This window comes from Sinocyclocheilus grahami, unplaced genomic scaffold (assembly GCF_001515645.1).
Source record: "Sinocyclocheilus grahami isolate Dianchi unplaced genomic scaffold, SAMN03320097.WGS_v1.1 scaffold304.1, whole genome shotgun sequence".
Lineage (NCBI taxonomy): Eukaryota > Metazoa > Chordata > Actinopteri > Cypriniformes > Cyprinidae > Sinocyclocheilus > Sinocyclocheilus grahami.
The window spans coordinates 992,443-1,003,536 of NW_015505483.1; the positions used below are offsets into that span (position 1 = coordinate 992,443).

General features: G+C 33.8%; 1 protein-coding gene across 1 annotated transcript in view; it reads right to left on the minus strand.

Annotated features, from left to right (window-relative positions):
- The window catches only part of LOC107601361 (double-stranded RNA-specific editase 1-like), a 133,402-nt gene extending 122,837 nt beyond the window's left edge, over positions 1-10,565 (minus strand). The window contains exons 1-2 of the mRNA XM_016293524.1: positions 10,545-10,565; positions 1,113-1,194 (exon numbers count right to left, since the gene is read on the minus strand). Of these exons, the coding sequence (XP_016149010.1) occupies positions 1,113-1,194; positions 10,545-10,550 (88 nt within the window). The 5' untranslated portion in view covers positions 10,551-10,565. The remainder of the gene's footprint in view (positions 1-1,112; positions 1,195-10,544) is intronic.
- Positions 10,566-11,094: the final 529 nt, after the last annotated feature.

Below are 11,094 nucleotides of genomic sequence, written 5' to 3' on the forward strand. Positions count from 1 at the left end.
TGGAAATTTTAAACCCGAAACCTTCCTGGGTGATGTTTTAAAAAAAAAAAAAAAAACATTGGAAATTTAGCTCCCTAAATGGCTCCACAGAATATGTTCTGTCACTAAAAGAGAAATCAAGGCATTATTTTTACACTGTTTTCACTATGAACACTACAAAATAATAATAATAATAATAATAATAATAATTATTATTATTATTATTATAGCATATATTATACCGTTCAAATGTTTGGGGTCAGTAAGAATATTTTTAAGATTTAAGAAATTAATACTTCCATTCAACAAAACATACATTAGATTAATCAAAAACTACAAAAAATGCATTTAATAAAACGGTCACACTTTATTTTAAACTCCAAATCTTGCTATTAACAAACCATTAACTATGACTTTTGCTTCAATAAACTTCTAATTTGCTGCTTATTAATAGTTAGTAAGGTAGTTAAGTTTAGGTATTGGGTAGTATTTGAGGTGTATAATATTATCATGCAGAAAATTTACTTTATAAGCACTAATATACAGCAAATTTAATAGGCATGCTAATAAGCAACTAGTTAATAGTGAGAATTGGTCCCAATACTAAAGTGTTACCAATAAAATAATTAAGTGGAAAACCCTTATTTAAATTTTTTTGTAATGATATTTCACATAATTACCGTTTTTACTGTATTTTTGAACAAATAAATGCAGCCTTGGTGAGCAAAAGAGTGCAAAATCTTGCCAAAAACACAGATATTCATAAACAGATATTCTGAACCGATTCACATAAATTGACTAACACATTTTTGTCAGCTGACACTAAAACATCTGCCTTAACAGTCTCATAGTCGTGAGTCACGAAGAAAGGACAGCTCATGAAAATGGAGAAAAACACACTGCATTCAAATCACTGCAATGGTCACAAATCGATGTATCGCTACATAACTAGTGCCTACAGTTCTCATGAAGGCCTCGGAGAAACCCTACACATCAGCAACAGGCACAAAGCAACAGTTTGTTTTGCACAAGATTTAATTTGCTGCATCTTACCATCAGTCTTCTACCTTCCTTTTTTTTCACCGCATGAACAGCCTCTGTGTTTGAGTGTGTATCACTGCAGATTCACTTACCTGCTATTATAAAGCAACGGATGTTGCTCCAATCTCTTACAGCTTTGAACAAGATCTTCCTGCTGCGAGTCTCCACGTCTTCCTGAAACACAAAGAGGAATAAAACATCAGGCCAGCGCTAAAGCGGTTCTCTCTACCGATCCTGATCCTAAGAGCAAATCTAAACTGAGAGGACTCGGTGAGAGAAATGAGCACCATAAATGGAGAAATTCCCCCAAACCCAGCTGTCATACATTTTATACTTCATTTACACTTAACAATCACTGTTTAAACACCTCCTCTCTGCTTCCACATACAAGTGGGGAAGTTTCAGTTTCCTTCACTAGTAAAGATATTTATTACATTATAGACACACACACACATATGTACATGAACAACTACAATTTTTCGATGTTTTTGAAAGCTTTTAATAATCAAGCTGCATTTATTTGATTAAAAGTTAAAAAAAAAAGTAATATTGTGAAATATCAATAAAGTGCCCCTATTATGGGTAATTAAAGGTTCATATTTTGGTTTTGGGAGTCCCCAACAACAGGTTGACATGCATGCAAGGTCAAAAAACACTTTCATTGTCTTATAATATGCATTTATTTTTATCTTATTTGCTCAATGACTCCCAAACGATTCGCTCAACGATTAATTTTTCCAAACCCCTCCTTTGCGTGACGCTAATCTGCAGTGATTGGTCTGATTGGCTCATTTTCATTTCATCATGCCTGTGATGCCTGAAAAAGCAGCGTTTGTAAGCACAGTGCTGCTTTGTGTACAGCATTACCGGGGAAACAGCTAATCTTACAGCTTCAAAAGCGGCACCTAGTGGCAAAAAAATGAATTTGTATTTTCATTCAGACCAACGCAATATGCTGATGTTTCATGTTGACATCAACATGAAACAGCTTGGGATTCGTTTTAAAAACGACTCGTTTCAATGATTCAGTCAACTCTTTCTTTTGAGAGACAATAACTTTATACACGGTGCACTTTCAGATTTGAAATTTTGCAGAATGTTTTCATTCACTTAGAGCCGTGTTACACACTGGATAAAAGGTCATTTTCAAAAATCCATAATAGGGGCACTTTAAAATTTAAAATAACTTTTCAATTTGAATATACATAAGACTTTTTTTTAATCAAGCATACTAACAGAAACGGCGGGTCGTATCTTTCAAGTGGCACTAACTAGGACATGTTTTGAAAAATGTATCTCACTGATGTCATTGCATAAGCATCAAGGTTGAGTTCTTCCTGGCAGTCGACTTGTTGGCATGAGATAGCGTTTTACAAAGCAGACTGCAATCTTTAAAGGCCTCAGACTGTAGTTTATAGTGAAAATTGGTTCAACTCCATCATCTGTGGCATAAAGAAAGGCTGTCAAAAGAGTGACTGCCCCTCTTTGTTATCATAAATACAGCCCTGAGAGCTAAGGAAAGAAAACTCAATAGAGGTTTCAAAATAGATGACATCACTGCCACCCTGAAATGAAGGTCTAAAAATAGGAAGCATATCCCGCCAAAGGAGAGTGACAACATACTTCAATTAGGCGGCTCAGGAAACAGAAAGACAGGTGTATGGAGACTGTAAATATACCTCCTTTCACAAACATAATAACTTGCCTCCGATGTCTTTTATTACCTACTCTCTCGACATAAGATCTATTCAATGACCAGTTGTGTGGCAGTGTAATACTAAAACTAGGACTGGGCAAATATATACAGTCAAATAAAAAATTATTCAGACACCAGATAGAATTTTTGATATTTTTTTACTAGTGGTGCAGAATACTATAGTTCATTGAGGATAGCAAAATAAGGTAAACTGTGACATATTATACCCAAAAATTCTTCATACAGTGGACTACCAGTCAAATCGGGAAAAAAATTGGGACCAAAAATTATTCAGACACTTTGACCTGACCATTTTTGGCTTCAGTGTTTTTCTTTAATTGCTTTTTAAAGAACCAGACTGAACAAAAGTAAGCATTGCTTGGTAAATTGGTATTATCTAATTGTGTACTTAAATTTAACAGCTGAATAATTTTTAGTTGATTGTAATCCATTACATACCTTTCTATTAAAGTTATCAGACATTATCAAGATAAATTTAAACTGAGTTAAACTGTCAAGACACAGTTTAACTCGAGTTCTTGTCATATTTTATTACCATTTTGTAAACTATAGTGAATAAACTGTGATAATGTGAGAAATATTGTATATAAAACTAGGACTGGGCAAATATATACAGTCAAATAAAAAATTATTCAGACACCAGATAGAATTTTTGATATTTTTTTACTAGTGGTGCAGAATACTATAGTTCATTGAGGATAGCAAAATAAGGTAAACTGTGACATATTATACCCAAAAATTCTTCATACAGTGGACTACCAGTCAAATCGGGAAAAAAATTGGGACCAAAAATTATTCAGACACTTTGACCTGACCATTTTTGGCTTCAGTGTTTTTCTTTAATTGCTTTTTAAAGAACCAGACTGAACAAAAGTAAGCATTGCTTGGTAAATTGGTATTATCTAATTGTGTACTTAAATTTAACAGCTGAATAATTTTTAGTTGATTGTAATCCATTACATACCTTTCTATTAAAGTTATCAGACATTATCAAGATAAATTTAAACTGAGTTAAACTGTCAAGACACAGTTTAACTCGAGTTCTTGTCATATTTTATTACCATTTTGTAAACTATAGTGAATAAACTGTGATAATGTGAGAAATATTGTATATATTCATTAAAAAATTTTTTTTTCCAAAAGTCATATTTATTTATATAACAATATAACAAATAATACATTTAATATTAATTTATTGTTTAGAAAAATAGCAAAATGTCCTTTAATTTTACCTTCATATTAAAAATACCTATTTAAATTATATACTAAATATATATATATATATATATATATATACTAAATTAAATTAAATTAAAATTATATTATATAAGTTGGGTCAAAAGTGTCTAAAATGGCATGTAAAATAAAATCATTATGAAACTTAAAAGTAAATTACGAAAACTATGATATTTACAATCCTACACATTTTTTATAAAAATCACCAAAATAATTATTGAATAAATGTAATATTCAATATATTATCCTGCATTACTCCAAAAAAAAAAAAAGTCCAAAAAAGGTGTTAAAGTGTTTGGTGTCATTATGAAACTTAAAAGTAAATTACGAAAACTATGATATTTACAATCCTACACATTTTTTATAAAAATCACCAAAATAATTATTGAATAAATGTAATATTCAATATATTATCCTGCATTACTCCAAAAAAAAAAAAAGTCCAAAAAAGGTGTTGAAGTGTTTGGTGAAAAAAAAAAAAAAGGAAGCACGACAGCCTTATTTTCTCCCTCAATGCAACACAGCAAAGCTAAACTTAACGGCTTGGTTTTCCACATAGAAAACTTTTTGTGACAACGTCAATGGTTGAAACCGAGAGAAGGAAAGAATTGGTTTAACAGCTGGCATGGATTACTGCCCAAACACTTGTCAGCAAGCAAATAATAGATGTGTTTTTAGAGTCAGGGAGCAGAAAACAAAGGCTGGATCAGGTTATGGGCAGTACCTGTTCTAGGGTGTTCAGGTGGAGGCAAGAAACAATGTGTAGGCCGGAGGCCAAGAGTTCAATCAGGATCTGGATAAGGTTGCACATGGGAATCAGGTTAGAGGTTATTCCTCAGGGAACAGTTACAGTACAGATGAAGAGAAATAATAAGAGATAGAGTGTCAAAAGGAGAAAGATAGACAAGATTTTACACAACTAGAGCCTAAATATATCAGAATGCTGAGCTACAGTAACAAAAACAACCAAACCTAGAGTATTATTTTTAGATTTGTGGTACAGTTTCTTCACCTTGGTGTCTTACAGAATCACCACTATAAAAAATTATAACAATTTTAACAGTAAAAGACTGTAAAAATGCTACGGTACCATTAATGGTCACACTTTAGTTTAGGGACCATTTCTCACAATTAATTATTAACTATGATTTTTGCCTCAATAAGCTAATTTGCTGCTTATTAACCCTTTCGCACGTGAGTTTAAAATATTCTAGCTGAGCCCCCAGCATGAGTTTTTTTTAGGCGACCGTTATTTTAAAATGTATCGCCTTATTGTTTCCATGGCGACGCGTCATGCTTGTCATGTGGCACAACGCAGCCATAATAGATCTGTGTGACACATGGATCGCTTTTATTTCGTTTTTCCTGTTTTATTCAAAATATTCACAAACATGCTCACTATATTATGAAATATCTGATATTCCAATTCTGAAATATGTGCAATTAAATCTGTTTGGTAGTTTAAACACTTTTATATTGACCGTGTTAGTTTATCTATACCGGGTGATGGGCGCCACCATGTTAGTTCGCGCTGCATCTGAGCTGTGGGATTTACAACACGCAAATTCATCTTCTCCTCCCGAAACATGTTAAAGTAGGTCTCCGGTAAACTGGGAGAAGAGCAGAGTAAACTTTATAGTTACCTACACAATCTGTATATGATATCAATAAAAACATGTCGTCAGATTATATTTGTAAGGATCATTATTGCCGTTTCCATAGACATCAGTGTGTATTTTACAAACTGTAAATGTATGGTTTTGCTAGTACTTATGTGTATATAAAATGTGAAACCTAAAATAAGTATTATATGGTTGAAAACAATGAATATTTGTGATAATATGACAAGCGCTCAGCGCGTCCGATCTGGCTCCGTGCGAAAGCGGATTTAAATTCAGCAGTTGATGACGTGACGCACTGAAAGTTCTAATCACACCGGTGTGATCGTACGCTTCAGGGACCAGCCAAGACTGATCACACCGGTGTGATCGTACGCGTCAAAGGGCTAATAGTTAGTAAGGTAGTTGAGCTGTGTGAGACACTTTTTTTATGGATGGGCGCTTTTTATTTAACTTCTTTTGGACTGATGCATGCAACACCCGCTGAGTGGCATTAAACAGCTTGAAAAATCAAAGACAATTTGTAACATAACTCTGACCGGATTCGTCTGAAAGAAAAAAGTCATATACACCTAGGATGACTTGAGGGTGAGTCATTTATGGGCTAATTTTCATTTTTGGGTGAACTAACCCTTTAATTGGTTAATGGTAAGTCCCCTTACTATATATAGTCAGAAACTGAAATAAATCAAATGGGACATGTAATTTTACAGTAAAATGTACAGCTTTTAGTGAAAAACAACAAGTCATCTTATAATTTGCAATGGAAAACATACTGAGATTCCCAGAATTCCCTGTGTGCTTTTGGTTTTAATTTGAATAATTATGTTTCTTCTTATTTTTATTTCTTATCAGGTATTTATAGTGTATGCATATGTTACATTTAATGTTGTTAAATTAATGTTTATTGAATTATTTTAGTGTCATGTGTGCTACCATTATGGTATTTTTGATTCATGTGTATGACTCTTGTGCAACTTCTATATATGAGTATTTACCTCACCTGCGGAAAAGTTACTTGATAAAATAACCAAAATAAAACATCTAAAGTAATAAAGCAATATTTTGAGGCCAAATTGTCCTGAAGACCATACTATTAGACTAATTTCAGAATCACAAGTATGGCAGTGTCAATAAAAGATTAAGGTTTAAGATTATTTATGATTTGAACTTCAGTGACAAAAAATATGTTACAATTGATTCGTTTCAGTGAATCAGTTCAGACTCTGCCTTTTTTATTTTTAAATTTAAATTGGTTTTAATTTGAATAATTATGTTTCTTCTTATTTTTATTTCTTATCAGGTATTTATAGTGTATGCATATGTTACATTTAATGTTGTTAAATTAATGTTTATTGAATTATTTTAGTGTCATGTGTGCTACCATTATGGTATTTTTGATTCATGTGTATGACTCTTGTGCAACTTCTATATATGAATATTTACCTCACCTGCGGAAAAGTTACTTGATAAAATAACCAAAATAAAACATCTAAAGTAATAAAGCAATATTTTGAGGCCAAATTGTCCTGAAGACCATAATATTAGACTAATTTCAGAATCACAAGTATGGCAGTGTCAATAAAAGATTAAGGTTTAAGATGATTTATGATTTGAACTTCAGTGACAAAAAACATGTTACAATTGATTCGTTTCAGTGAATCAGTTCAGACTCTGCCTTTTTTATTTTTAAATTTAAATTTTTTTACATTTTTGTTTAAGTTATATTAGAAGCTGCTGGTCCCCACTGACTTCCATGAACTGTTTGGTTACACACATTGTTTAAAATCTCTTCTGTTGTGTTCAGCATAAGAAATAAATTCATACAGGTTGGGAACAACTTGAGGTTGAGTAAATGATGACAGCATTTCCATTTCTGAGTGACCTACAGTATGCCTTTAAATTTGATATAGTAAATTCCCCAGACCTACTCAACTCCATTTAAGGTAACTTGTGGCAATTTCTACCGTTAACATCCCTTTTCAGACATTGGACCGCAGTAACAGAGTGATCACTGACTGTGGTCGGCACTGACACTGTGTTCACCCGTGTGGTCAGTCTGTGCTAAAAACCACAGCGTCTGCCATTCACATCAGCTGGACAGAATGTGGGTTTGTCCTGAAATACTCTGCATGCTTCCTAACAAAAAAACATTTTCTGGAAACATACGAAGTCCTTTTATGTAAAAATTAATTGCTAATAATATTCAGCGAATCGGCACCTTTTCCGTTGTTACACAGGAATGCATGACATGTGTAATTTAGTTCCCGCCTGACTGAATAAATATCCAATATAAATACCCCTGCAGTCAAAATGCGCTCAGAGCACTGCAAAGGCATTAAAAATGCAGTTTTCCCAGAAATAAAAATGAACTAAGTGCTACCAAAAGGCCCAATGAGTGTGCGTGTGTGTTTTCCAGTCCCTTATTGTTAAAGCGACAGCAAATCGCTTCAAATTCGACCAACTCCACCAATGAAAAAAGGGTCAATGTCAGGCAATTAGCTTCTTAACCCAACAGGCATCAATGCTGTGATGCATTTCAGGAGGTAAAATATGGGGGATGTCAGTACGGCTTTGTAGAGAGGACAGAATTAAGACATTACAGGCCTAATGTGTCCTAAACCACCGAAGAAGAGCAGCCGACTCAGCAGAAACACAGACTGCAGTCGCCCGGGTAAAAGAAACAAGGAGGTCCACAGCGTCGCTGCCTCTGCATAGTGCATACTAACCCAGCTCACACAATTACCCACTCTCTCATGTGGCACTGTGAAAAGATGAGCATCATCATCCTCATTAACGTAAACAATGTTGATCAATTGTATTTAAACAACTAATACCTTTATCTGCTAATTATCCTTTTAAAAACCAGTGTTTTTTCATGCATTGGTCAATTTTGAGATTTTGCACTATTTGACTTTTTCATAACGTTTCAGACTAGTGGAGGAAAAACATCCAAAATGCACTTTTAAGTGGTTAGTTTTAACTGTACTTTATTTGCATGAGTAGATCTCAATATGTTTTCTCAAAATGATTTTTTTTCTCCTGCACTTGAGTCAGAAATCTACATTTCAGCAGCACTTACATAAACCACACTCAACAGTTACATTCATATCTGTTTTACATTTGCATTTAGTCATTTAGCAGACGCTTTTATCCAAAGCGACTTACAAATGAGGACAATAGAAGCAATCAAAACTAACAAAAGAGCAACAATATGTAAATGCAAATGACAAGACTCGGTTAGCCTAACGCAGTACACGTAGCAAGGTATTTTTATTAATAATTTTTTTTTTTTTTGGTTTGTTCATATATCATTTGCATGATTTATATAACATTTTATTCCTAAATATTTATTTATTTTATAAATATTTTTATATTTCGTTCATATTTATTATTACTAATATAGTTATTCGTTTGTTTATTCATTTATTTTTTAATGGTTGTTGAGAGTATTTTCTAGATTATGGAAAAATATTGAGCATTCCTCTTTATAATTTTTTTTTTTAAATAAAAAGATAAATAAAAATAATAAAAACACTTTCAAAAAATGATTGAAGAGTTTTGATCCCTGACTTCATCCAACATTCAGATTTCCATTCTGGAAAGTCATGCAAATTAGCAAATATTTAATATGATAAATGCACCATTGCATATTTAAACATATTTCAGAAAACCCAAAAAGTCACTCACCATCATGTTGTTCAAAACTGAAATGACTTTCTTTCATGGAAAAGAAGACATGAAGTTAAATACATCCAACTTGTGAAGAAATTCTTATGATTTAAGCCAATAAAGGCTTAAAATGTAGTTTGTTTGCAACAAAACGTTAGTGTGGGAGTTTAGAAGACACAACAAATATAATGTACAGTTTTATTATTAAATTAATAATATATTAGTTGTATATTTAATTTATTTGCTATTTTTATAATACTGTATATATACATGGTTCCACTTTAGAAAAAGTCATTCAGGTTTGAAACAATATGAGGGTGAGTAAATTATGTCCATTTTCATTTTTTAGTTTACAAACCTTTTAAAGGTAACAAACCGTCATCTGTTTCACAGCACCTAAGACCTGTAAGGAAATCTGATATTTTTGCATAGCAGTCCTCACACATGTCAGCACTCTACTCCTGCTAGAAAACCATGCAGTCACCAAATCAATGGCCATCTCTCAAGTGACCTTATTAATATCGTCCAAACATGATTTATTATTTATTGCACCTGAATGTCTACAAGGGTCTGGGGCTGTCTGATGGATATCTGTGCGACAGGAGCCCATTATTTCCAGCATGTCATATTGAATTCTGCAGGAGTGCACTCAATTTTCCCTGAGCCACAGGCCCGGGGCCAGGGGCCAGTTTCAGCGGGGCCGCCACAATGGCACAGGGAAATCTGACAGGATCTCGCTCTGTGAAAATTACATTTCAGTCAGATGGAGTTGGCCCCTCTGCAAGCCGCTAATGGATTGCTCTTTTTTTTCCCACTGACGGAATGGGGAATCGATGACATCATAGCTGCGGGGACAACAGCTCCGGATTCAATGAGCGTTGATGACTGTTTGAGAAGTATCAAGCCTTGATCTGTGCCTGAACCTTTGGTAATGAGGAAGATCAATTTTGATTGTTGTAGCTGATGATCTATGAGGCTGAGGGCAATTTCATATTCATGCCGAGGCGGCCGTTTGTGGCGTCTAATTGAGCATAGGCTTGATTAAAATTCATCTCGCTCCATGTGGTCTCTATTTTGGGGAGGTTCAAGTAACAGCTCTGTCACCCAAATTGGCTTCAGCGAAAAGCTAGAACCTGTTAATCAGCAGGGGGAGCGATACAAATAAATAAAACAACAAATGAAAGTTATTAAAAACTAAATTAATTTAAAAATAAAAAACAAACATCAAATAAATAAAACATCAAATAAATAAACAAACAATCAAACAAACAAACCCATACATGCATCCAGCAATCAAATCGAGGTACAATAAATCAGTCAGCTCCGTGCCCACTGTGTCTCGTTCAGAAAGGCTCCCCATCTGCAGACAACAGGCCAGCAAGCGTCCAACTGTGAAATGGAGATGACTGAAAAGAAACACTGGTGTTTTGTTTGAATGTGATGGATTACTCTTTTAACGGAAAAAAAGGTGGCAGAGGAATAGAGGTGGGTCCTCTAAGCTTCTTGTGCACGATAACGTGCAATTACATTAAGCATAGCACTCTGAATGAACCCTACCAAGACAGACAGTCAGTCTTAATCCCCCCTTTCATAGTGGCTGCAAATTACACATTGCTAAGGATCAGTTACATTATGAAAACATTACAAGCAATTCTAGCGAATTATCTATAATGACCACAATGCAGTGTGCTTCCAAGGAGCCATTTAAACTGCCTATTGAAACGTCAAACAATAACAAAGGCACCCATCAAACAATAACAGCATGTCATAAAATACTTGGTCATTCTACATAAATGTTGTAGCAGCAAAAATAACTTCTACTGCTAAAAA